Source organism: Astatotilapia calliptera, chromosome 11, assembly GCF_900246225.1.
Source record: "Astatotilapia calliptera chromosome 11, fAstCal1.2, whole genome shotgun sequence".
Classification (NCBI taxonomy): domain Eukaryota; kingdom Metazoa; phylum Chordata; class Actinopteri; order Cichliformes; family Cichlidae; genus Astatotilapia; species Astatotilapia calliptera.
The window spans coordinates 15,666,848-15,694,661 of record NC_039312.1 but is presented as its reverse complement, the minus strand read 5'-3'; the positions used below and the strand labels follow the sequence as shown (position 1 = coordinate 15,694,661).

The window sequence follows — 27,814 nt, the reverse complement described above, 5'->3', positions numbered from 1 at the left end:
GCAAGCATAAATTAAAACAAACAAACAGATAAGAAAAGGGCATCTTTACTACTTCAGCACTGAAATCAAGGACAGCTCCTTATCAAACATTATGAACTTTGCTCCATCTGCTGGCCAACAGAGGTAACAGCCTCTCAAATAAAAAAAAAACTAAAAAAAAAACATTACACTCTGCAGTACTGCAGCAAAGTGTAATGCACAGGCAGCAGGAAATGCTGTTTATGTGGAACACTATCCTAAAAATGTCTCTATTCACCTTTACTCCATTACGCCATTTTTATTACTGTTTTTGGCAAAAAAGGACAATTTTCTTTGCACTAAGCACCAGTTATGTTTGTAAGAGACTGCCAGTCTTAATGGAGTGCATGAAAAGACTGTGTGCACAAGAGCGCAATAATCCATGTCTAATTGAAATGATTGGCAATTTCACAATGGAAATGGAGAGCTCTGTCTTTGTGAGGTGGAGCTGAGCAGAATTAATTAGTATTAAAGAAGAGGGCAGATTAGAGCTCTGAGGCCACGCTGGAGGCAGAGAAGGGCAGACCAACCAAACTTCCAATCACAGCACTCTGTATGCATTAACATCAGTTACACTACACACAAGTCTCTAGTTTGATCACGCAAATAAAGTCAGAAGGAACGGACCATGCTTTTTGGGTGAGAGATGAAACTTGGGCGAATAAAACACTTTGGTGCGACTGAGAGCAGCTCATCATCAAGGACCACAGCTGCTGCTAACTAATGTCACAGAAGGACCAAGAGAGCCCACACAGCAAAATCACACCATCACACTGCTCGGAAGACTTGCCTTTCCTCCCATTTACCGGTGGGCCTTGGGGTTTTTCCTCACTGCCTGCTGCTAGTGGGGAGACAGATGGAGGTTCATGAAATGGTGCAGCACTGAAACTTTACACTGTACGTCACCGTAATATCACAGCTCATTCCACTTGGGCCCAGACGCAGATGCACATATGCCACACAAGTGTGCACGCACGCACACATACGCACATATACCACAAGATCTGATGTGCACAGCAAGCGTTATTGCATAGAACTGCCGTGAGCTACTGGTTAATTATTCTGCTCAGTGTGTGATTATCAGAAAACATAGTTTTATAATATGCAGTTGTACAGTTATATTGACAACTCAACATACAACCATCTTACCATCCAAAGACACCATTAATTAACCCTGTTTAAAAATACAGTTTCCTTTTAGAGACCTTTCATGAATATCCAATGTGCCAGTGAGTGCTATAGCTGTCACAGTGTTGAGTAACAGCACCACACAGTCAAAGGACAGAAGCGTGCCACGTAAACAGATGGGAAGGTAGGAAGTAGAAACCGTGGGGAACTCCAGTTTCTGCCAACACTCTTGCCGCTCATTCAAGCCTGGGTTTGAATGTACTATACAACAGCGTGTACTGTACAGCACTCTCGAGCAAAACGCAAACTCCACACACTTAAAATGCAGAGGCTCACATCCGCCGTGTTTCATTTTTAAAGATCTGCCATGACACAAGAGTAAAAACCCGCCGCGTGTTCTCAGTGATAAACACACCTGGATGATCGTTTTGGGGTTCAGGCGCCCTGGGCTCTTCCCCTGTTGCCACACATAAACAGATACACACATACAGGACAGTTAATGTATCTGCCAACTAGGCTTATATCAATATTCCAGCTTCTCCCAGGAATAATACAATAATATGGATCCAGTGTAGAAAGGTCCACACGCACACAAAAGCACAATCAGATTTGCTCAGCATAAGCCAAGTGTCACACAGCTCTGTGGGAACCACGGCGCAGGGTCGGATCAATGCTTCCCCTCTGCCCGTGCAGTGCCGCTGTCCTATAAGAAATAGACTAAAACACAGAGCAAAAGAAGGAGAGAGTGAGAGAAAGGAGAGAGATGTGAAAAGGCAGAGTGCCTGTCAAAGAAAAAAGGAAGAAAAAAAAAAACAGGAGTAAGCGAGGCTGGGGGCAGGTATGAAGAGGAAGAACAAATAAAGGTGACACAAAGGAGCAATGGAGAGGTCCAGACACAGAGAGAGCTTTTGAGTGATAAAAAGATGGCAAAGATACAAAAAAAGACTGGGACTGAGAGAGAGCGAGAGCACAGGGGAGAGAGCGGGGCTGGCTGGCAGCTGTACAGAAGACAGGGAAAGGCCCTTGTGGACTCTGACAGTGATAAAAGGGTTGTGTGAATACTTTGACACGTTCACCAGAACTGCACGAGCTTCTTCTCTCCAGATTTATCTCAGTCGTTCCCCACAAAGCTTAGAACAACCCTTTTACAGCATCCAATTTAAAGACACGTGAAAACAATCATTGCCTTCATCACAGTGCTTCATATCACAGTTCATTACAACAACACGCAACAATTTGCCAGAGGAGTGCTGAGTAACACTAAGGACTTCACATGCCTCTGTACAATGTGAACAAATGCAGGTTTTGCTGTAATTGTGAAAATTGTGGAGTTTAGCACAAAATAGCATAATATTTGCTTCGGTGACGTATCTCAGCAGTCCAAATGTTTTAAAAATCGAATTATTTGCAGACAGTTAGTAATGATATCTGGTGTGTAACGCAAAGCAAAAGAACAGCAAGGCTACAAATCAACACAACACTGGTACGATCAGTAGGATCAAGGCACCACGATGGCACAGGACATTCTAACTGCACGTTTAAACACAACTGCAACGGGGGGGTTGGAGGAGGAGGATTCAGTATGCACAGATCAAGTTTAGCCTCCACTGAACTGAGCTACCCGCCCTGTTGCAGACAGGGTTTTGGCTTTTGGAGGGAGGTGCAGCTCGAGCAGCAATTCCCAGTCCGAAAGACGAAACCCGAACATTCAGGTACAGACCTTCACGAGGCTCTGTTCCTTCGTCTCCATCTTCTGAGAGAGGAATGGAAAAGGAACCGAGCAGAGATGTTAATGGATGGAAGGCCAAAGTGAAAACCCATAAAGCAATGAAAAATCCTTGTACTTTTGAGACTTCTACAACTTCTACCGAAGCGTTCCACCAGCTAATAATAATTATCCCTTTGGTCAGTGACACCAAAACCAAAAAGCTCTTCTTGTGACCCACAAGTTCGGGTCATAAAATAGTAACTTTATCGCTTTAAAATACTGAATATATGAATGCTCAAAATAAATTCAATTAGGTAGACAGTAGCCGTGTAATTTAAATTTAAAAAAGACATCCAGGTGACTTACTTCTGTCTTTGCCTGCGGGTGGAAGCTGTGGGAGTTGCCGACCTCGTCTACTGGACATAGGGGTACTTGTGGGACTGGTCTGGACGGACCCACTACGCGGATGTGCCCTATATGACAAAAAGTAGCAGACAATGGCATGAGACATAAAGTAGGAGCTCGATGTAGGTGTTGCAAAGAAGAGAAAAGCGTACATTTGATCGGAGACGAGCAACATGAAAAGTAAAACTATGTTCTTTAATGGAGAGCCAATACGTGATTTAATGTAGTTAGCTGGGGTCATTCAATTATTTACAATATATGTAAGGTCACATGTAATTTAGTCACTGCCAGACACAGCAGAAATCAATCAGTGATAGAAAACTCGCTGTTGACTTTATCTCCAATATAAAACCAATGCACACAGCGGTGATGTTTTGGCACATGGCATGGAAGTGGAGGGCTACATCGACTGTAGGGAGCTGAGCTGCAATAAAAGATGCCAGGAGTGAATCGCATGTAAAGTCGACTCATCAAGCTGCAGGAGAGAAGAGTTGAAATGCAGAAACAGCAGACCAGTGCGACCATGCGTTCAGACTGTCCCCGCAGGCTTCCAACTCAAAAACAAAAGAAGAAGAGGAAAGAGGACAAAAAAAGTAAAAACAGAATGCCATCCGAGGACAAACGGCATCAGTTAATGTTAGTAATGAAATCAAAGTAAAATGTCGGCCCATCACTGCTATACTCACTCAAGCGTATGAGCAGTGTGTCCCAAATTAAAATTTTTCTTTTTAATAAAAGGAGTCAGCAAGCTAGCTACGGTGTCAGGGTCATCGTGCCCGGGATATGTGTAAAGAAAATACAGCACATCCACTGGTGCTTTTGGAGACAAAACAGAAAGTGGCGTGTGACAGGTGGAGGTCGGTGGAGTGAGGTGAGCTGAGGTGAGGTGAGGCGGGGAAGCGGGGGATTAGGAGGGTGGGAGGTAGGTGAGTGTGATGTGGTATTTTTGGTTTATTCTGGGAGTTAGTCAGGGTCGGGGTGGGTGGGAGCTCATGGGACAGCTTCTGTACGGCTTTAAGCCTGTAAAGGTTTTAGCTGTACAAACATTTAGAAGAGGTAGAGCATCTCTGGAGGCAGAAATATTCTTACAGGTTGATTTAAAGCTCAGTGTGAGAGTACAGCACTTTTAGCTAGGCTGTCTACACGAACCCTAGTTGTAAAACCTCGGTACATGCTGCACATCCCTTGTTAAAAGCAGAATATTAGCCTTGATGTTTCAAATGTGCTTTTCGAGAGTAAGGTTTATTAAGAAAAATAACAAAAAAAAAATCGCCCAAACAAATCTTGAAATACTTATTAATGTTTAAATTTTCTGTTGAAATGATTTCTCCCTCCAGTGAAGCTATGCTTCTGGGAAATGAGTGTACAACTAAAAAGTACTGTCTGCTTCTATGCCACGTTGGCTGGCTCTGATCTCTGATCTGGGTCACACCTCGTCAAGGCAGGTGAGGGGGGGGCGGACCTCCCAGATGGCAGAGAAGGCATGGACCTCATGAGCGAAGAGTCGTGGGGGCGTTCAGTGGAGCGTGAGCGGGACGTGTGGCGCTCTATAGTGGGCCGCTGGTCTGCAGAGCGGGACCTGCTGTGATACTCGTGTCTATCCATGGCTCCGTGGCTCCTACAGAGGTTGTTGAGAGACAGGCAGGCACTCAGTGTGTCTCCAGCAGGGCACGGACAGTAAGGAGGGCAAAGAAATTTTCTGCACCCTCAAAACTCCAAAGGATCATGTGGAATCCTGTATTTTTAATTGGTATAATCAATCTACTACCAATAGCATAGATACTTGTCAGAAGCTAATTGGGTGTTATGTCAAGTGTGCCTGATTTGCAGGTAGTGATCAAAACTACCTAGAGATAAAGACAAAATGAAATGATTCCTAAACTCTTAAAACACACATTATTGTTTATGACTCTCCACATGAGGCTAATTTACTTTATTTAAAGAGCAGACAATATGGACTGTGCTAGGTGGCTCCTGTGTGCTTTGCAGTCCTTGGTGGAACCAGTGACTTAACTGTGAAGTACTCAAGACGTGTGCAATGAACAAGGACTATGTGCTGTCTCTCTGTAGGTGATAGGTGAGCATTCTGTTTGAGCCAGAGTGGGAATGTGAGGGAAAAGTGACTGCACTTGGATTATTTTGTCTGTTATATTCTGCAAAATGCCCAGGCAAAAGAACTTTTGGCACAGTGACAATGAAGGCAGATTCAGATGATCTGAAGAGCTGTAGGGGAAAAAAAACAGGTGAGGTTTCTCAGCTGGGAAAATTACTGACGAGGTACAGAGAGGGAAAAAAAATTTGTACAGAAATTCATTGATCAAGAAATAAATTCACATATTAAAAACAGTGAAGTGAAAAAGGCACCTCAGTCTTGAGAAGCAGAGGGGATTTTAGAGCATGCTGTTTGCTAACCTTTGTATGTATGTTACCAGTTTCGATTCACACACCGTGAGTAATAATATTTTATAGTTTTTGTACTTTCATACAGAACAAAATAGTATTGAAATGAACCGCTGCACACACTGTTTGCTAAAATGCAAGAAATGCAAGAAAACACTATAGATATGTGGGAACGTCTTCAGTCAAACTGGGTTCTAATGATAGCAAATACTTTATAAATAATTTCATTAGATCAGTCCATTTTGTTATTGCCATTCAGTGTCTGTAGTCTTCTCAAGTATGAAATATTGTCCAGTAGAGGAAATGTCCTGATAAAGGCTCATCAGTCAGTGACCTTACACAATCTATACAACAGTCATTTACTCTCATCATCACCGGGTCCCGTTCTCATTACGTGCTACGGCCAAGAATCTTTCAGTGATGTGAGGTTACGTCTGTTCAAGCATCACATTATGTGTAATTCAGTGGACGCAACTGTAACACACAAACTGCTCTGCTCACTAGATTCTCACAGGAATGTTTGTTTTCCTGGCTCGGGAAAGTTGCTGTATTCATTCCTACATGCTGCATACTGTACAGGCTTTGTCCTGCTTTAAGTGCACTCTGGAGGGTTGCACTTAAACTACAGAACCATGAAAAACCTTTTCTGCAGGCAAATCACCCAAAACTAAAACATCTGGCAAAAGGCTCCAACTCCACTAATGCTCTTTGTTGCTAGACTCTTTTTTTCCCTCATCCAAGTGGCTTTTGTGTCTGTATTGTGCCCTCATTTCTTTTCAGGTCTTACTATGCCTGACTGCAGACAGAAACAAACTATCTATATGAAGAGTGGAGGGGAATCAACTGTAGTCCTCTGTTGGCTACTTTCCTTTCTCTGTCAGTTTAGACAAAAGGAAAGACACAGAGAAATAGATGGACAGCTCTTGTTAATGGGTATCTAGGTTATAGGCTTAGCCTGAAGTCGGGCCAAGCCAGGCCTTAGGGAAACTTTGTGACAGTTTTATAAAGTCAGTCGGGCTCTTGGGCTGAGTTCAGAAGACTCATCAGTTTTTTTTTCCTCCTGGAGAGGAGAGAAGTAGCACAAATGTCACGTTATTCCTGACTGGAAGCCAGATGGCAGCAGGCAAAAGACTGAAGCATGGTGCACCAGTGTGGGTCGGGAATTGATGGGTGTCAGTAGGCCTTTCTATAGGTGCTTGAAACAGCCCAGCAATCCATTCAGACCATATAGAAGAAGTCAAAAGGCCACTCTATGGATGACTGTAAGTGCAACTGTCAATAGCATGTTAAATTAAAAAAAAAAAAAAAAGACAACATCAATAATAACAAACACCACTGATCAACTTATGGCTGTTTGCATAATGCGCATGGGTACACAATGACATCAACAAAGGAACAGTCAAGTGCGAGCCAGCACTTACACAGCCGACATCAGCAACACAAATAGCTCTGAGCCTCATCGTACAGAGGCAGTTGTGTAACATAACTGTACAGCCACACAACCTCAGAGCCGTGATGACTCCTTAACAAAAACCGATATCAGGGAGGATATCATTTTCCGTCATCACCTGTACGATCACGGATAAATTAAAGACGGATGAAGAACAACTTCAGGAGACCACAAGACGGCGGGCGCAGCAGCGCGTGTCAGTACCTCTCGTAGTCATAGTCGGAGGAGTAGGCGCCCTCTGAATAGGCACGGGTCATCCTAGTGGAACGCAGTAACCTGACTGCTTCCTCGCGGCAGATCGGATACACACGATGGTTGCGGCTGCCGAGAAAATATCACAGCTGGTCAGCGCTCGATTTTTTAAATTTTGTTTCACCACATGGGGGAGGCAACATGACAAAGAAGCTGGAATTCAGATCTCAAAACTGAATACAAAAGTACACTGATGCGCTGAATGTACCCATACGACTGCAGGGGAAACCACCTCTGCTGGACAAAACTTCACAACCACAAAACACTTATCTATTTAACAGTATGGCCAACAGACACTCTTTTAGTAAAAAGACAAGAGACAGACTGAACTTCTCCAAAGCCTGCATTCATGCACATGATTTATTCTAGAAGATTTAAATGCTTATATGATAATGAGATGGTGAGAGAGAGCAATGCTGATACTGGATGAAATGTATGGCTATTATCCAATCAACATGATGCACCACGGGAAAGTAAACAGTTCTTTATATATTTAATCTTTGGCAGAAGAAATGTATACTGATACACATACACACAAAACACTCACGGCACTGACATTGAACAGGTCAGCTGAAGTGATTTACACCTCAAATCCACAAACCCATGTGGCTTTTTAAAGCATGCCACGGTGTCAGTGCTATATCTTCAACACCCTAATGGAAGCTTTCCTCAAAAAACAACCCAACAAATAAAATATATAAAAAAATAGGCTTGTGGGTTGGTGCATGGTTGGGGAGGGGGTTTGGCTGGCTGGTAACTAAAGTAGCAAAGGTGGGGCTTCATGCAAGCTCTGGTAAAAGTCTACCTGGGGTCCTTCTGAGGGTCATCAATAGGCTGAGTATGTCTGGTTCGAGGTAGGGTGAGAAAATGGCTGCAACCACATGGAAGGAGGAGAGAAGACAGAGATGGATCTGAGATGTTGAAGAGACAGAAGAGAAGGAGGAAAGGAGAGAAAGACAGCAGATCGGAGACAAAGATCATACAGGCGGACAGCCGGAAGGGGGAGGAAACCGAGGGGAGGTTGTAAAAGAGAGAAGCTCACAGGAGAGAGGTTAATGTACACGATTCAGGGTGGAAAAACTGGTGAGGAAGATGAGAGGTGAGAGAAAGCCGAGAAATCGCACGGCGAGGAGACGACTTCCTCGGCTCTAGTGCACAGACAGATAAAAATGGTACACAGAAGACGCCGGAAGAGAAAAGCACAGTCCGAACCCCTAAACCGGTCCCCTCTGCTCGACCATTAAACTACTTTAGACCGTTTAATAACTACAGATTTTTTTTACATACATCATTTCCCAAGAAAGTCAGAAAACATTAAGTGTTAAGAAAATAAACCAGCAAGGCTCACAGAAAGCTATGAAAGCCATTTTTTACAATATTATAGGATACCTGGGAGAATGCCAAATTCTCTGTGACATTTTCAACTGTTTTCAATAAATAACTGCAAGCTGTTAATTGAAGCAGCTGAAATACACTCAACAGAGCACCGTCCCAGACAATTTAGATAAGTGCATTTTCTGCATCTGACACTGATTTAGCTCCAGCTTCAGAAGTATCAAATAAAGTTAATTGGAAAGGGTGCAGGGTGGGCTGGGGGTGGGAATAGCTCCGACCAGGCGGTGCCAAGGCCACAATTGGACACTTGGAGCAATATTTTCCAAAGCTCACAGAAAATAAGTGCTGATGGAGGATAACTGACCACTCCCCCTTGACCACGTCTTCCATAAAGATAGTGAAATACAGTACATGCAAATCCTGTATAATGTGCTCAGCACTGGCAACATTTCTTTGGCTCCCAATGTTTCCTGCAGAATTTCAGTCTCTCGATTCAAACTTGTGCACTTGTCTTTCAGGAGTGTAGTCTCATCCGAGGCTGGTGCTCATGTGGAATTTTAGCTTGTGCCAATGCTATTTTTAACTCTAAGAATGATGATTTTAATCGGGTATTTCCTGCGCTCGTTAATTCTCACTTTCTTATTTGGAAATAAGGAGTAGATGAAGATTGAGGACACAAGTAGGGGAGAATCCACACTACTGTATCAGGAGGACCCTGAATAAAAAAACAACACAAAAAAACCCCCACTACATCACATTAAAGATGAAAGTGCGGACAAAGAAGAAGAGTTTAAGGCAAAAGGCGTTGTGCTGTGGTGTATGCATACATAAACAGCTCACTGTGTACTTACTCGTCTTGCGCTGGTCAGCATTTACACATTCATGCTTAAATAAGTAGATGCATGTGCTGCACATAAGTGTGAGCTGAAGTGTATGCGTGTGTGTACCGGTCAGGTGTGCAGTTGTCGTCAGACAAACTGTGGTGCTCCACTCTAGCAGAGGAACTGTACTGAGAAGGCCTAAGGTCAAGTGCTTGGTCCAGACTTCTGCTGTGTGACAGAAGTGGACTGATCACCCCTTATGTATGCTACATACTGCCCCCTGCTGTCCAAGAGGCACATGGCCTCATGTTTAACAGAGGCCATGAGAGGAAACGGGAGAGACGCTGCACACCACAGAGGGTTGAGGTGCTATTTTGAAGTAAATATAGCAACATTTGGTGCTACAACCAAAACAGGTGGCGAATTTGAAAGTAACCTGAAACAGCATGCGTTTCAGCTAAACTAGTGAACCTATTTTTTTGTCGATTCCAAAGCATGGAAGCACAACACTACGATGTACAAAAGACCTACCAAAAACTATACATGTCGGGCCTTTGGTGCATTGAGCAACTGGTTACCTGGAGGGTGGGGGAACGCTGGGAGAGCGCGACCGCACCCTGTTTATATCAGCTGACCGAGAGCAGTGGTTAGAAGACATGACCTGCTCGGGGACCGACAGCGTGGAGCTCTGGAAGTCTCTGCCATTTGGCCGGTAGTCTGTGAAAACAACAATGAATAAAGAGAAGCAGGGGGTGGAGAGAGCAGGAGAGAGAGGGTACAGCGTTATTTAAGCGATTCCTTTATTCCCTCACAACACCAGAGATGCTACTTGTATGCTTTTTACTTGCTTTTTACTTGCTTTTTACTTGAGTTATTTAACTAACTACATATGGTTAATGAACAATAATGAATGCTGCTTTTGCAGACTTAGTTTGACCACTGTCTGTAATAACTAAGAGGAGTAAAGCAAATCTTGGTCAAACTTTGCAAAGCTAAAAGCCATTCTGCACAGGTGACAGACTCATTTTGATATGCTGAGTCTTTATCGTACAAAAAATGAGGAGTGGGTTTCCATAAAGGTGTAAGTCATCTGCTGTTTTAACACTGTGCATTAAACATGAAAATAGCCTTTCAAAAGAATCTGAAAGATTATAATGAATTTTCACTGGTAGACTGATTAGTCCATTGAACTTGAAAGAGTTCATTAACCGATAATCAGACATGGCTAAGAGCCACGGTTAAGGTCAGTGCTTAGAACTATTAATGTTGATTGATATTCAATAGAGTGTATAGAATATTTAAAATGAGTTAAAGAAAAGCCTGATTCCAAGTTGGAAAAGATGGAAAGGTAAGAAAGAAATGTTGACCTTCACTTTAAAGGAGTCGCATGTTAATAAGATTTTCTTTTGTGTGTCGTAGATAGAATAAAATAGATTTCTTTAAACGTGTCAGGCTAAATGACCCATAGAGTAAATTGTCATATTCTCCAAGCCTACCATTTGTTTATTGACATAAACAAATACAAGCTACAAACATTTGAAAAAAAAAATGACCACAATCCACAATGTCTTCACTCCATTATGATGTAAATTAAATTTTCAAAGGAAAACATTTGTCATTTCTTTAAAAAGATGCTCCACTAGTGAGCTTCCTGCAGCGCAGCAATCAACTTCCATGCAAAGCCAAATTAAATCTATTCTTCCTCCTGACATGTTGCAGATGCAAAGAGGAGATTCTTTGTTGACAATTAATAGGTTTTAACAGGAACTGGCTGCAATGGTGCAGAAAGAGGCAAAAGAGCAGAGGGTTAAAGCAACATGAAACATGTTGCACAGATGTAAAAAGTCTTAAAAATGTTCAGTTGTAAGGCCCATTTGTCTTCTACAGTAGCTACTAGTAGCTATAGTAGCTGTACTGTGTGTACTGTATGTTCTGTAAAACAAAAGTAAAATGTTTTCTTCCCCATTTGAACTGTGGAAGCAGATAACGGCAAAAACCGCAGATGAGATGCAGTGGAGCCCGAGCAAAGGGGAGGGAGCAACCAGGGCTGAGTGAAGGGGTATTCCTTTCACTGTGGATGAAGTGAGGGGGGGGGGGTGGCTGGCATTGTGAGAGGCAGTGAGGGGCTGATGAGAATTTTAAAGAGGCTGGAGGAGGATTTCCCTCAGCTGCGGTATCATCGGCAGGCCGGTCTGAATGTCTGTGTGTGTGTGTGTGTGTGTGTGTGTGTGTGTGTGTGTGTGTGTGTGTGTGTGTGTGTGTGTGTGTGTGTGTGTGTGTGTGACACGCAGTTTGCTACAGAAACTGTCTATTCTCCTGTTTGTTTTCTCACATTTTTCCACTCGCTTCTTCTGTGTGGTGAGTGATGTGAAACGACCTACAAACAGTGCAGGTAGCTGTTTCCATCAAGCTTAATTGCAAAAAAAAATATAGCATGTCCCGTGGTCTTTTTGTGAAAACTGAGAAGGAGAACTAACGATTATATAAAGACAGGCACATGTTGCCCTCAAACGCAACCTTGTGCTTAAAATTTAAAGGAAGCCTTTTTTTAAGCCCTCACTGTCTTTTTCAGCATAATTTTTCTTCCTAGTTATTATTTCATGTGAGCAAATTTCAAGCACTTCTCAGTCTTTTTTTCCCCTTCCCCTGTCTTATTCTCTCTGGCTGTTAGCAGCTCTGTCTCTGCTTTTCTGATGTAGCGTGGGCGTGCTGCTGAAGCCTTAGCAAGGACAGCAACTAGCAGTGCAGAGGCAGACAAAAAAGCCCTCTGCTCCCTAACTGTGCTGCTGCTGTTGTTTGCTGATGGGTTGCAGGATCTTAGCCCGATACTGCGAGATGTGATGACGTGTGTAAGCATCTTTCCGGTGGCGACGTGAGTGAGGTTAGCTAAGTACATTATTAAGAATCGTAATGCAGCTCTGGTGAAATGGAGTGGATTCGATTCACTTACGCCACACAACGATGACCTTCTTAATATGGCCTTGAACTGTTTATTACCTGTTATTACCCCAACGCCGTCTTCACAATCATAGTCTGAGATCTCACTGTCACTTATCCTTTGGGATCCTTTGAGAGAAAGAAACAGACCAAAAGGCAAAGAAGCAGGAAAGAGGAGATAGAGGGGAGAGAGAGAGAAAGAGGTCATTTTCATTCCCTTTTTCATTTATTTAGATGTTTGTTTGTTTTTTTTCAAATAATAAGTCACCCCTGCTCTGACTGTAATGCTCACTGGTCAAAGTGAACCCTCCAACTAAAACAAATAATGCAGCATTTCGCCGCTCGATCCCAACAAGAGCAGCCGATCCTTCTTCATCTGAGCCGTGGCACTTTGAAACGGCGCAGTCAATCATTCAGTGCACACGTAAAGGTGGAGACGGGGAGAAGTGATAGGGCCGTGTAGCTCTTTCCTCATCCTTCCCCCGTAGCCTTATCACCCCCACTCCCCACCCAACGCATCCCCACCGCCTTCACCGTTCATTCAACTTAAATCAACTGGACACGTGTGCTTTTTCAGAAATGACAAGTGCTGCACTCTGGCAGTGCCGCTCCCAACCTCTCATCTCAGTTGGCTGAAAACTTTTTACAGCTGTCAGCTCTTTCACTTCACGCTAACACCAACACCCAGAAAATCGTCCTAGTGGGGGAGCGAGCCAGCCTCCCGTGGCTGAAAGAAGCAGCGGAGTGAAGCCGTATGGCATAACGGACTGCAGCGCAGTCCTCTTAAGCGTGTTAGGAGGTATGAGGGCCAAAGACTCTAACAATAGTAAGACAAGGGTCAAAAATATCCTATATAAAGAGTATTGTATATTTCATGCATGCAGATAATCAAATATTATTTTCCTCTTTTTATTTTTTTGAGTAAATATGCCAACTGTGTTAGAGGATTAGGCCAGTAAATAAGAAGTATCACAAAAGCAACACAGTCGCCTGCCGTTCTCAAGAAGATATTCACAATGAAGACACACAAACACAAGCAAAAGCAGAATGGGCAGAGTGTGCCAATGGTAATCTGTGCAACTGTTAAGAGGAAAATATTCATAATAGGCCAAATAACAAACAGTATACATGACAGAGGAGAGGCAGGTGGTCATAGGCCAATTATGTCTGTCAGGAGGGGCGGACAGCTCGGGTTTTAATAACATCACATTAGGACTGAATACAGATTGGCAGAATCTGGTTTTGGGTTACAGGGTGGGGGTTGTGAGGCAGTTAACAGGTGAACACACAGAGAAGGAGAGACCACTGTGTCCTAAATCTCCCCGTTTCCCCACAGCGTCTGTGGTTCTGCTGCTCTGTGTGGATAAGGAACGAGCGGTGTAAAATATACACCAAACCTCCGCACAGAAATCCACGTAAGGCAGCAGAAGCGTCAGCTGTTAAGGGGGAGGGGGGAAAGGGGTGGAGAATTGGGGCACAAGGGTGTGTGTTTAAAGAGGAGGAGGACGACACTCAGATGCTCCATAAAGCTGCAATGTCTGGCAGGGCAAAGGTCTTTACCTGAGTTGTGTGAATAAGAGCCTTTGTCTGTAAAAGCAGAAGCAGTAAGGTAGATGTGACATGGACAACAGAAACAAAATATGCAGAAATAACAACGGCCGTAAAGGCCTCGATGACCTGAAGCAGCAACAGAAAAGGCCAGCAGGCAAACAGCATGGGCACTGATCAGATAAATATATATGGCTCCTTGTTTGTTGAAACAACTACAAAAATCAGAAAGCTACCTATTGTTGTTTTCATTTATCTCAGTGCTAAAATTTAGATTTCTGAGTGTTCGGTGCCATGAGTCTGTCGCCACAGATATATTTGTATGATGGCAAGCTTCAAGTAATAAAAAAGGAATATAAGGAAACGCGCATGAAGACAAGCTACAAAACGCACACGAGTAAAAACCTCCATTGACTCTTTCTCTGATAGCTGCAGATTTCTCTCTCTTATCATGCCACAGCTGGTATAAATGTGTTTTTGCACTTAAGGCCACATTATTAGCTGCTGTCATTGCTTCACCTGTCTCATTGGTAGTGTGTGGCGGGGTGTGAGGAGGTGCATACGTAGCAAGGGCAGAGAACCATCAGTGACAGTAGAGTACATTAAACACTCTGATATTGTGCAGGGTGCAAATGAATTAGATAAAAAACAAACGTGTTTTTTAATCTTTCATTTATCGTAACCTTGCTTGAGTGTAAAGCTCGGAAAGCAATGTTTAAGTCAAGCATGAGTCATTAAAACAAAGACCCCCTGTCTCTCACTCAAAGTAAGGATTATTAATTTAACCCATGTAATGGACTGATAGTCGGTATCAGCAGATACCCGAAGCCAATGTATCTGCATTGGTATTAGAAAATCAGCTGACCTGCTTCCATCTCACACTGTGAATGAATGTCACATGTCTTTACATTACAGCAGGTAAAATGTTTTTCCTACAGGATGCCCACCTTCTGACTCTTATAGTCACTTTCAGCACATTTTGGGGCCATTTGAGCGACAGAGGTGTTACTCACTCTGCAGCCGCCGCGTTGGACTCTCTCCGTGGAGCTGCCGGCGCTGTGCGTTCGGGGAGGCACGTGGGAGTGGGATAGATGACACGTCGTGTGTTTGTAGCTTGTACCAGTGTGGCTCGTCATCGAGAAGAGCCGTCTCCAGCTCAATCAGGATCTGGCAGAAGTAAAAGGCCCAAGTAAATTTTCTCTCCTTAAAAAAATGGCTTCACTCCAAATGTTTTAAGCTCACATATTTTTTTTCTCACTGATGGAATCAGGGCAAAGTAAAACATGCTAGCTTTTACAGAAAATGTAAATCCCCAAAAAAGCCCTTTCTGTCACTCACACGCGAACAGAAAAAAAGAAAGTTCCTGATCCATGATAGGCAAGGACTGGACCACCCAACACTTTGTGATGGCCAGCAGCTTTCTTAAAGGCTTGACACCATTCAAGAGGATAAGCTGAGATACTGTTACTGAGTGTCTCTGTGAGGGCTTGGGTTTGGTTTTCTCACCTCTCCCAGGAATTCGCTCTCCTCCTCCCTCACCCTGGCTTGGTCCCACAATGTGATCTCCAGCATACGTTCCCGAAACTCCCGCCGGTGCACCGGCGAGTACATAAAGGTCTGGTTCCATTTGGGCTCTAAGGATTTCTTTACTGTTTTTGTTCTCCTCTTGCTTTTGTCACTGGAGGAACAATAATTCAAACTGTTTTTATTTACAATCATGATAGGGAAGAGCCACGAATACAACAAATCCATCACACGACACAGCACAGAGCACAGCACCACAGCATGCAGCTGCAGGGAACGACATGGCAAAGTGAACGTGCTAACTGCTTCTTAACGTCCATTTTCTGCATTCCTCATCAATACATAAGAATAAATTACTTAATAAGAAAATAAGAGCATAATTATGAAATAAACCTCACATCAATGCCTCCCATAAATTGACCTTAGTGCATAATCTTTTTTTAGTGTCTTTCTACCATCGGGGAAATTATGCCCTGAAATAGAGGAACTGTTTCTACTCTTACCTTCTGTCAGGGAGGAAGTAGATTTTGACGTAAGGGTTCCTGGGCCGGCCGTCTTCCCTGGGTGGCAGGTCTTTGGCACCCAGGATGGTGACGATTAGCTGATGGCCCACTTTGTCATACCACAGTTTGACCTGGGGGAGGGGGGAGAGCAGAGGCAGCCTGCTGAGAGACAGCTCAGGGCCAGCACAAATGAGAGCACATAAAGGGAATAATGCAGGAGAAGACAACTTCATCGAGTCCTCACATATGCATCTATATCCTTTTGTTGAGTTCAACACCTTTTCAATCAGTATAAGCCTCAGTGCGGGGTCTTCTCCTGTATTTACCCTTTAGGAAAAAGGAGGAGGGTATCCAATTGCTAGGATGTCATTTTCATAAACTAAAACTATATCAATGTTAAAATGGTGTGATAATGATTTTTAAAGATGCAAAAACTCTCCTTTTCGTGTTCTAATTTAATCCTTATGTTTCTTTTTTTAAATCTATAGTATTCAAGTGTGTCTGATTACAGTTTTTTAAATGGAACTGACCTTTACAGCTGGAGTGAATTGTAGTGAAATGCTAAAGGCAACATGCTCTAAAATTAACACTGTCCCACCATCTACCTATATGATGGCATCTCTAATAGGGTCCTCCCAAGTATTCAGTGGGGATCGATAACGAGAAATCAGTCATGCTGCTGCAATAGGAATCAAACAGTTCACGCTAAAAGAAAAGTATGGACTCCAGGAGAAAAAACTTAGAAGAAATAAAAGGCCAGCTGAAGCCTTAAAAGAAATCAGATGAAATGAGAAGTAAGACTTCTAAGTTCTGGTCCATACTTCATTCAGAATATGATTATGGATAGGGGTCTGCACTGTTTAAGAGGACTCGCCGTTCATGCAGCAATGCAGGAAAGAGCATTCAAGACAAGTCGAAACAGACAGCAGGGGGCTCATGGGAAAAACAAATTGTACCAAGTAATCTCTAGCCCACCAAAATGCCACATACTGCAAAATATGAATTCAAATGTAGAGTAAGATTCACCATAAAAACTAGCAACAATAAGTAAAACACCTAAATATATACTACTGAGTCTGATGTACAGTGTGTCCAATACAGCCAACTAACAAGTAAGCAGTTTACTGAAACATGCTGGCTTTAACAACATTAATGTAGACACACACATAAACCTGAACGATTCATATGTTTGATCTGGAAAACACGCAGTGCACCCTTTCCTCTGCATGCTCTGTTACACACACCAACAATATTACCGACACATAGGATATGATGCTAAGATCTCGCTTAAGCAAAACAACACAACAGTGAAATAAATATCTAAGGTTTAACACAGGAATATTAACCCTCAGGCTATCTAAATCAATAATGACCATAAAACAGAAACCACAGAAAAGACAGAGTGATATTAAAGCAGGCAGCTTGTAGCAAAGAGAAGCCTTCCAGGCTTCGCTCTGTTTGGAGTTATTATTTGGGAGGTACAATTTGCTTATTCGTTAAATCTGGTATCTGTAATGGGGGAAATGCAGTTTTGGCTTTGGCTTTCCAAAGAGGATGGTGAACTCAGTATCTTTTCACTGCAACATGAAACCACACAGCCATCAGCTCAGATCTGCTAATTAGCATCACTTCAACTCGCACATGGGGGAGCCCTTCTGTGTATGCGTGCAGGGTTAGAGTTATCGAGGCCTGGGTTCACGTCACACTGAAGCAGGAGAAAAAAGAAAAAACAGAGATCTTTGTCCTAGAAAGATTGACAGAGACACCGACCAGCATTGCCATAGACACAATACTAAACTACTGTTTCAATTAGGTCAATCACTGAAGTCAGTCCAAAGACATCAGGCAATGCAAGAGCGTCTCTTAAAATAAGCTCCGATTAGTCGAGCATGCACTACTTGGGGATAATGATGTGTATGGGTTACAATGAGCTATAAGAACTCTAATCATAAGAATGATACCAAGAAATCAAATCAAGGAAAATGACACAATGCACTGCACTAAGAGGGAAACTCAAAGCTGCCATTTCCCCAGGAATGCATTTTCCAAAGTATGGAAACAGAAAAAAAGGCCAGTCAACAGTCAATGAGCAAAAAAAACCAAACAGAGTTTGTGCCCTTCACACAGGGCCCATTACCTGGACCCTAGGGGCAAAAGGCGGTGTTCTTCTACTAAGGCTTTGGCTCTGGATAAGCATAAATTAAACAGCAAAAGAAAAAAAAGAAAGAAAAGAAAATGCAATAAACCAAAACCACAAAACACAACAACTCACAATACACCCAAAACACAACAACAGAAATTTGTCATTTAGATGAAAGAATTAAGCCAGCAGGTTTTGTATTTTTTAAATTTCTGCTTTCTCAAAGATTACTCATCCCTGAGCTGCTCTGCCCTGTTCTGCATAGGTCCTCGGAGAAAATTATCAGCGGCTCACAATTAGATCTTTTTGTCTTTTAGACCTTTTTCTCCTCCGCCTCAAAGCTTGCGTCACAGTGACGTTAAACACGATTGTTATCCACAGACGATGCTTGATACAGACAGCTCCTTACTGTGTAGAATTACTCATCAAGGTCTTGCAAGGTTTATCCAGTGAGCTGAACTGTTTTAGTGATTAGTCCACTGCGAACTTCAAGGTCGGCCCTCTCGTGAAAATCCAGAACTTTAAGCAGCGAGTGGATGAAAAGGCTGCGCTATACAGTGTAGGATATGTTTTAGTGGTGACCAAATACTCTATGAGGCTCTCATAAATATTGAAAGAGCAGGAAAAGCACATTCTTGAATCCTAAATTTAAGATTTGATTTATCTCATTTTAATGCAGCCTTTTTACCAAATTTACCCCAGGAGGGTTTTTATACTGGATAATGAACAACACACAACGTAATCTGATCTACAGTCCTGTGCTGGCTTGGTGATGGGCCAGCTGAACAGGCTGAGTGAGTTTGCTGAGTCTGACAACGTTTAACAAGGGTTTGAATTAAGATTTAAACTAAAAAAAAAGAAAATAATTGGTTGCATAATGAATCTGCAATGGGAAAATTATACTTACTAGCTCATCTATGATCTCAAAAGCAATTAAATCCTCTCTAACAATCCAATCCTCTTCCCGGCTTTTACATGTAGCCCATATGTGGAGCTGAGCTCACTTACTGAGAGCTGTCCTGACAGGTACTGGGGGGCGTCCCTCAGCATGCTGGGACTCATAGGAGAAGTGACAGAGATGGAAGGACGGTCCATCTTCTGAGACTCGAAAGAACTCGAACCTGGCAGGGCACAGACGACACAGTCAGATAATCCACCCATCTGTTTGCTGTTTGTAGTTTTTGCGCCGCACAGGGAGAAAACTGGAGATTGTAGCAAGAACATACAAAGAAAGGAAACGCAAAAAGAGCACAAAAATCTTGCCATGTGGGGGAAGATAAAAAGGCAGGGTGACAAACGCAATCTGCGCCAAACAGACATTTCCTTCACTTGGTGTTTCTGGGATGATTAATAGGATCAAACGGCACACTGTCAAACCCACGGAAAAAATGTTGACAGAACTCACTTGATTCCAGTTGTGAGTGTGTGCTGTCTGGTATCCTTGGAATATCTCTGAAAAAAAAGCAAAAAAGAAAGTGAAAGAGTGTGAGAAGCAGGAGAGAAGGAGGGGGATGGAGCGGATCAATTTAAGCTAATACCAAATGCACTGCGCTTTAATGACCGTAAGCACCACATTAGTCTTCATTCACCCAACGGCCCCCTCAATGGCACAAAGCAGGTCAGACCTAGGAATCGACAAAGCAAAGGTGCCTCTGTCTTTCAAAAGCAATCGGAGTGTAGAGGATAAACAATGTGACGGGCTTTCAAGTTTTTTGCCGGCCGGCATTCTTTGGTGCCTTATGAGGCCAGAAATGGCAGAGCCGGAGCCAGAGGGAGGGAGGAACAGATGCTGAATAAACAGCTCGGCACAGCTCCTTCGCAAACACATTCTGAGCTATGTTCCCTTCAGATTCAGTCTCCACATTCCAAAAATATGAAGCTATTCTGAGTCACAGAGGCAGCTATGTGGCACAAACCTACAGATCTTGGCACTGTAATAGTTTTACAGCGAAATCAAATCAAATAGGTAAGAGATGTTGGTACAATCTAAAGTGTGATTCTTTGAAATACTGACTAATGCTAAAGTCCAGATTTATGCATGGTTTGCACCAACGTGAGAGTGAAGCAGGGACAAGTCTTTTATTGTTGTAGCTGGTATTTTGCATTTAGGAGTTTAGGAAGACAAAATACTGAAAGTATTTAAATGAAACTATATGAGTCACTAAGATTAGAGTAACAACATATCCTACAGAGTCCTGTAAATTCTGCATTGGTCAAAGCGGGAGAATGAATGCTCATACAAGTAGGTTTGTTTATACACTTAATATAGATTTAATATAACCTAAACTTTATGCTTTACATTTCACACAGATTTTCCCATAATAATAACTGCAGAGAGTACTGCAAAGTCTGTTTGTGCGTCCTCAGCCACACATACAGAGCTCTCCAACATCACTCCAAATATTTTTCATATCACGTCTGTTTCATAAAATACTGAAATGTCTGTCAAAATCCATCTATAAATGTGAATTGTGTGTCTCAGAGCTGTCTGTGTGTCCCATTCTATCCTTTGTTTTTAAAGAAATACTTGAAGCATGCATTTCCACACACAGCACAACAGGAGCAGAAGTTATACTCTGCTTCTCATCTGACTGGCTGTTAGACACAGATTCCAGGTATATGCAGTGGAGGTATGTGTAATAAAGCGGCCCCTCTCTAGATGAATCCCACTCTTGATCTGAGATGTCAGGATTCATCTAGAGCAGGGACGTCAAACTCATTTTACATCGTGAGCCACATACAGCCCAGTTTGAGCTTAAGCGGGCCAGACCAGTAAAAACTCCCCTTCTGTCAGCGTGAAGAAGTTTAGCCACACATGGAAATGTTTAGACATCTTAATAGAAGAAAAAAGAACTTCAACAGTAAATCTTCATTTTTCCACATGATAAAGAAATGTTGCTGAAGGAAATTGATTTTTTTTTAACTTTGGACCCACTATAAAACACAGAAACTTGTACTGGAGATAGGGAAAGGTTCAGGATATTTTTTGTTTATTTATTACTTGGTACCTTTTGGTGTAGTGTGAATGACCATGACCATTGAAGCACAGAATCTATTCCTTCCTTCACGTTTACCAAGGCCATCCAGTGGGCTGGAAGGGAGTCTTTGGCCCCCAGGCCATATGTTTGACACCCCTGAACCAGATAATTGCTTCTCCCATCACTGAGACCTCACCCTGTTCTGAGTACCGGTATGTATCAAAAAAAGAGTTTTTTTCTTATAGTGCCTCTCCTTGGTCTGAATTATCGTCCTGCACCATATTTAGTTTTATCATTAAACACACAATTCCTTTTCTGGGGGTCACAAACTATCCCAGCATATAGTGGGAAAAAGGTCGATGCCCTTGACAGATCCTAGTCCTGGCTTCGCTTAATTAAAAATTACATTTTCAAATCACAATTTTAACACATCTAGTGAACTCGTCTGCTTCAGTATGCTTATTGTGTTGTATGGAAAAGTAACACAATTGCAGCGCAAATTCTCACCCATGCCTAACACCTTGGTTAGTGTGAGCGAGAGCATCCTGTTGCTTATTAACACCAAAATCACCAAAGTTGTGTTGTGAAGAACAATGTGTGTCTGCATGTGTGACACTGGTTGCGAGATCTTACCCTATAGGCCGCGAGACCACCAGCTCCACCTGCGGCTCCGGCTTGGATTCTAGTATGATATTGTAAACTTCTTTAAATGTGGCTCCTTGTAAAAGCTTCCCGTTCCACTCCAGCACCTGATCTCCTGCAAAAACACCAGAGATGCTCAGCATCACGTGGAAGATCTTAATCCTTTCTGCTCACACTGTCGTCACAGCTGAATTTTGCCAGTTTAATTTCTTCATAAATGTGTGCATGTGTTTTTCAATACCTGGTCTTAGGTGTCCAACAGTGTCTGCTAGACTTCCTTTCCTCACTTTAGTGATGAAAGCACAAAGTCTACCAGATTCTGTCATCTTGCCTCCCACCACCTGTAGAAACAGAGAGGTGACTGCGCTGGTACTAAAATGCATTTGTGAAACAAAAGTCGAGCTATGTCATAATAACTGTAGATTTAATGCAGCGCATTAGCGTGCAAGCCCTGCAGCTCATAGAAAAACATGGACTTATTTTCTCAAAGCATTCTGTTGATGTTATGGCTTCAGTTTTTGCCTGTGAGGTTTGAAACCACAAGAAATACACTGGAAGGGAGAAGGTCAGTGTTAAAAGTCTAAATCTTTTCAGAAACTGTCCAGGACTGTGCTTTGTTCCCCGTGGAAAAACTCCGGTGCTGTACCGTGGTTCTGTAACAGTGCAAGGCCGTGGGCTAGAGCTGTACTGTACAGTCCTGAGCTGCTGTACTCCACTCTCCTCGGCTTACACTGGCATCATACAAATAAAAATCCCCTCTTAATGGCAGCTGAATGCCAACATACAAAGGAGCTTAGGGAAGTCTGCTAAATGAAATGGCTTTATGTAACAGGCAGGAGATAGAGAGAGGGAGGCTTGCAGATGAAGAGAGCATAAGAGAGAGAAAGAGATGGGCAGTGAGGGCGAGGCTGGCAACCTGACTGATGGACTGACTGGCTGGATTGTGGAGCTGGGTGGCTGCTGCTGAGCGGACAGAAATGCACAGAAGCACTGAGCAGACACAAACATGCCATTTCAGGAGGCTCATTTAATCAGTAATGATTTTTTTCCCCATCTTGCCGCTCTCGCTTCTTTCTCCAGCGGCTGCTGCCATGCTCCTGTGGACATTCGGCCGCTCTCTTATTTTTTTAAGGGTACGCACCACCGACAGAATTACACAACAGTGAAGGATAAAACAAAACTACTATCTATATAAAAATAAGTATATGCTTTTTGAATAGATGGAGACACTGAAAGGGAAACTGACTTAGCAATCAATAAAGAATTTGATCAATAAGAAGCAGGCAGCACTAAAACTATGAGAAAAAGACACACAGAGAGCAAAGAATGTAAATTTACATTAGAACGTGATGGTACTGTATAATGCACAAACAGGGAATAACTGCAGGGACAATACTGGGAGGTTCTGCTCCGACTTGTTTCCTCCGAGCAGCTGAATTCTGTTCACTGAAGTAGCTCAGTATGAATGAGTTCAGAAGATTAGAGAGCCCAGTATCAAACAACACTTATTAATATTCATCAGGAATATAATGGCTATTAATAGTGACTCGTACTACTGTATGATGTAACAACAGAAAGCTGTGAAGAAACCTAAAAAAAAAGGCACAAAATTTTTAACCTTCCACCTAAATGCCACATCTAACACTGATCCTTTTGACTGAACCCTACTGGGTAAAATGTTAAAGTCACTGTGCTAAATATGCATATTTTAACAGGATATTCTAATGGCAGTTCAACATGAGTGTGTGCAGTGCAAATGACGCCCACACAGGCTGCAAGCTCACCTTCAGACCGAGCAGAGCACCTGAGTCTCGAGGCACACTTCCATCTTTCATGCGCTTGTTGAGCAAAATGCGCCCTATTAGGCGATCCCCATCTTTGGACGGCTGCCACGTCACTGGGTGCTACAAGGTCAGAGCAACAACACACCTTTTGTTTAACAAGTCATCCATTTTAGTTCGATCACTTCAGACCAAAGCAGACAACAAAACAGTGAAAGGAGGGCGTGAAGGGAGCACTTTATTTGTTCACTTGGGGGAAGAATGTTCACACAAACTTGGATAGCTCAGTAATTTAAACTCCAGGTGATGCAGTTTTATCTGTTAGGCCAAAAGCGTTCAAAGGAAAATCTGAAATTTCTCCAAGTAACACACAGCTCATTTACTGTCTCACAGAGTTTGTGTGAACCTGCTGGTGTGAGGGTGGAGTTAAGCTTCATGCAGCGCCCCATGCAGAGTAAAGCAAGCAGCCTCAACACTCCTCCTAAAACCAGCTCTTCAAACGGGAGCAGGAAGACCAGAGTGTGACTCTGGTGCTTTGCTACACACAAACACATGGCCACCATCAAGTGGAGTAGTGAGGGGAAAAGCAGATAGTGAAAAAAAAAAAGAGGGAGGGGGGTAGACGTGATACAGATGAAGTAGATCCTAGGGTGCCACATTAGAGATCAAAAAGGATGAAAAACAGACAGCACAGAATAAAGCTATGAGACACAGGGTGATATCACAGATGCAGCAGTGGAAGGGAAAAAAGAAAAACAAATGTTTTTTTGGTGCAAAACTAATCCAATCTTCCCTGTTTGTGTGTGTGTTTGTGTCTTTTTTTTCTATAGAAGTGAGTGGAAAATTGGGCAGAGGGGACAGGATCTGTCTGGACTGGGTGCTGTGGGGTAGGGCAGCAGAGTGAGAGGGGACGGGCCCGAGTAAGGGTGTTCCTACTACACTAAACAGGACCGCTGCAGAGCAAGAACACAACATACGGAGGAAAAAAAACGAGCATGCAACTAGGAGAGACCCACATTCCTGAGTGCCATGACAAACAGAGAGGTTGTGTGTCAATGCCCAAGTCTTTTACAGCTACTGTAAAGAGGTGTAGTTTCTATTTGGGGAGCAATACAGCAAGTACAAGTAGCAAGCAAAGAGGGTGTCCCCAAATGACTTTTATTTTTAAGGCAACACCGAGGTGGAGCCAAAAGTAACCGAACCAAAAACAATAAATCAATTTTTTTAAAAATCGCAAGAGAAATCAATTTATACAACGTTAAATAAAATCCATAAAACAGACATCTCACCTATTTACACTTGGTGACAGAGAGCAAACAAAGACTGGATGGGTAAGGTCATAAATAATAATCATAACAAAAAAAAAAGAAAAAAAAAGCAGGCTAGATTGTCTCAGTACCTTCTCACTATGGCTATGCTCCTCGTTTAGCGTAGTGCTACTGCACGTATCAACTCCCGAGTCTTTAACCTGCGGTTCACACCATGCCAAGTCCTCTTCAAATGAGTGTCCCCCAAAGCGCACCATTTTCTTTTGCCTCTCAGATAAGGTGTGTGTCGCCTCGGACATAAATGCCTGCTCAATAGTTTTTCTTTTTCCCCTTTGACTGTCCCCTACAGGTGTGGGATAAAAAACAGAAAGAAAAAACAGAAAAAACAACATGCAAAGGTGTAAATAAAACAAAGGAAACATGAAATGACAAAAAGACTCCGGGAGGACAGGGGACGGGGGAGAGAAGAGAGAGAGACAGAAAGAGAGGGAAGGAGAGAGAGAGTGAGAGAGAGAGGTGGGCTTAAGGGGGCGGGTGGTAGGGAGGGAGGGTCAACGCAGGGCTCCACATGTCTCACCAAAGACAGTGGGGAAGCCTCACTGCTATGCCATGACGCATGGTCCCACCAATGGCCATCCAAATCTCCTGTAAGGTGGGAGGGAGGGCATATACACACGAGAGAGGACATCGAGAGGGACAAGTGAGGACGCCACAAAGTACAGACATTAACGCGCGCACACACCCACACAGAGAACTCGAAATAAGACATCCAGTCATTCACATTCCAACACACACACACACACACACACACGCAAACACACGAGTGCTCACATGCTCCCATAATTCAGCAAGAGAGATAACCGCTCCTAAAATCCCTGCAGAGAAGGAAAAGACGCAGATGGATTGAGTTTAGCACTGCACAGTTAAGAAAACTAAACAAGACGCAAGCCATGGCTGAAGTCAAAAGCACAATCTGAAGCTTCAAATCCTTTAAAGGTATTACATGTGTTCCAACAGCACATTAGGAACCTCTGATAAACAGACAAATAGACCAGGAGTGGGCGGGGCAAGGATAAACGGCCCATTTGAAATAAATAAATAAATATGTTTAGTATAATTATAAAGAGAAAAGAGCCTCATTAAGATAACATATAGGCCACAGAGCGAAGTTTTGTTTTCTTTACAATACTTTGGCTAATAGGTAGTTCTGCATGATTCACAGTTCAAAATAATCCGGCTTTGTCCCCTCAGTTCATGAAACATATCACACAAGAATTTTTAGTTCCCATCCTCCTCCCTTTTAGTCAGCCTTCCTCAGATTAGCTGCCCCTCCTGAGCAGGTGAAGAAATAGACCTTTCTTCATTTCTTCAGATATAGTTAAGGCAAACTTTGCTTTCAATCAAAACACGTTCCACGTTACATTCCTCTGATTTTTTTCAGACCGCAATCTTCAGAAACATTCGGGCCAGATTCTGTTTTGTTGAAACAAAGTCAGCACACTGCTATCTTATTCTAAAGAAGCTGCATCTATAGTAGGGAGCAGGGCAGACCTCTAATGTGTTTAACTGGGGATTCAGATTGCAATGCCACACAACCTTAACTGACCTCGATCTAAAGTGCACCGGGGAGAGCTTTTAAAGATGAGGCTCTGATTACAACTTCTGCCGTAGCATCGACGGATACATGGCCTTGAGAAAGCCAGGCAAGTGGCTACGATCGCAGGATGAAGGATTCTGGGGCATTTCTCTACTCTTGTCGTGCCTTCAGGACAATAATCAGTTATAAAGGGAAGACTTCTAATAAGACAAATGTGAACCAATCAAAACTATCCATCTATCTCCAGAAGCAACTTTGTGATTCTGCAGGGTTTGTCCTGTTCTCCAGTGTGGATGTACAGAGCAGTGAGATGAGCACTTTCAATTTGATTAAGAAGCTTAACATTTAAAGCTAATTAAAAAGAGCAAAAAATATTGAATCCAAAGGTAGTGCTGAGATTCTCAGGGGAGAGCAGTGTGGAGGTGAAGACAGGCACAAGTTAAGAGTCAAATCCTGCTCTTCTCTGTCCAGGACTTCAGTCAGTAAGATCATTTTAGCATCCCATTACAATGCATAATTCATTTAAATGATATTCAGCTATGATGCCAATTCATTTTACAAAGGGGAAATAAAGTTGCTCTTATTAAAACATTTACCGAAGAATGGGCCATTTAAATAATACAGACACACAACGTGTTCTTGGCAGCAAACATGCTGTTGTAGACTTGTGTGTTTGCACAGATGTACAAAGTCAATAGCGGACCTCAGGGCTGCAGTCACAAGTGAGGTCATCTGAAAACACTCGACTTGTTTAACCCATGGGCCACATACATCACATTCGCCACACTTCACTTCCCCTGCACAGAGCTGTAGAACCTAATGGATCTATAGAGGACAGGCTTCCTTCAAGTATTATCTGGCTCAGGATTCAATCTCAGGGAAATCAGGGAACGCTGATGGAAAGGCATAAAAATAGACTGCATATGCTGCTAGATGTGGAGGCTGAGGAGGTGGTGGGAGGCTGGACTGGACAGGGGTAAAGAGAAAGAATTTTCAGCACAGGACAAAAAAGAACCTGCATGGAAGACGTTGTTTGCAGGGTCACTGTGAATACACATAGCCAGAAATGTCTTAAATAATCCCTCATTGCACTGGGGTAATATGGGGTTCAGTACTTTCTTAACAGATATGTACAGAATTATTTGGAGATTTTGAAATTTAATATTCCGATGGATCGGAAATAAAAAAGGTTTTCCCATTAAGACACACAAAGGATAAACAGCCTTCCATAACATTTGCTATCTCCAGTTGTTTATGCACTCATACAGGCTCTGCCTGACTCTGCTCAGATCAGCTGGCTGTTGTGTTTCCAAACATAGGTGGCCAACTGGAAAGTTGCAGAGTGCGCTCTGGTACTTATAACATCACTGAAGGTGTTT

At 42.8% G+C, this 27,814-nt stretch overlaps 1 protein-coding gene across 12 annotated transcripts in view; it reads right to left on the bottom strand.

The window, feature by feature from the left end:
* The window catches only part of rims2a (regulating synaptic membrane exocytosis 2a), a 154,205-nt gene that overhangs the window by 43,296 nt on the left and 83,095 nt on the right, over nucleotides 1-27,814 (bottom strand). For 5 of the 12 annotated variants that reach the window (XM_026184927.1, XM_026184928.1, XM_026184925.1 and 2 more), the window contains exons 3-20: nucleotides 24,970-25,181; nucleotides 23,574-23,693; nucleotides 22,031-22,130; nucleotides 21,781-21,904; nucleotides 19,575-19,621; nucleotides 19,178-19,290; nucleotides 18,167-18,214; nucleotides 16,030-16,160; nucleotides 15,509-15,701; nucleotides 15,016-15,169; nucleotides 14,015-14,041; nucleotides 12,515-12,583; nucleotides 10,096-10,234; nucleotides 8,167-8,232; nucleotides 7,314-7,430; nucleotides 4,692-4,877; nucleotides 3,221-3,327; nucleotides 2,867-2,899 (exon numbers count right to left, since the gene is read on the bottom strand). In XM_026184927.1, coding sequence (XP_026040712.1) covers nucleotides 2,867-2,899; nucleotides 3,221-3,327; nucleotides 4,692-4,877; nucleotides 7,314-7,430; nucleotides 8,167-8,232; nucleotides 10,096-10,234; nucleotides 12,515-12,583; nucleotides 14,015-14,041; nucleotides 15,016-15,169; nucleotides 15,509-15,701; nucleotides 16,030-16,160; nucleotides 18,167-18,214; nucleotides 19,178-19,290; nucleotides 19,575-19,621; nucleotides 21,781-21,904; nucleotides 22,031-22,130; nucleotides 23,574-23,693; nucleotides 24,970-25,181 — 1,986 coding nt within the window. The remainder of the gene's footprint in view (nucleotides 1-2,866; nucleotides 2,900-3,220; nucleotides 3,328-4,691; nucleotides 4,878-7,313; nucleotides 7,431-8,166; nucleotides 8,233-10,095; nucleotides 10,235-12,514; nucleotides 12,584-14,014; nucleotides 14,042-15,015; nucleotides 15,170-15,508; nucleotides 15,702-16,029; nucleotides 16,161-18,166; nucleotides 18,215-19,177; nucleotides 19,291-19,574; nucleotides 19,622-21,780; nucleotides 21,905-22,030; nucleotides 22,131-23,573; nucleotides 23,694-24,969; nucleotides 25,182-27,814) is intronic. The other 7 variants (XM_026184924.1, XM_026184926.1, XM_026184933.1 and 4 more) reach the window with 4 other exon arrangements.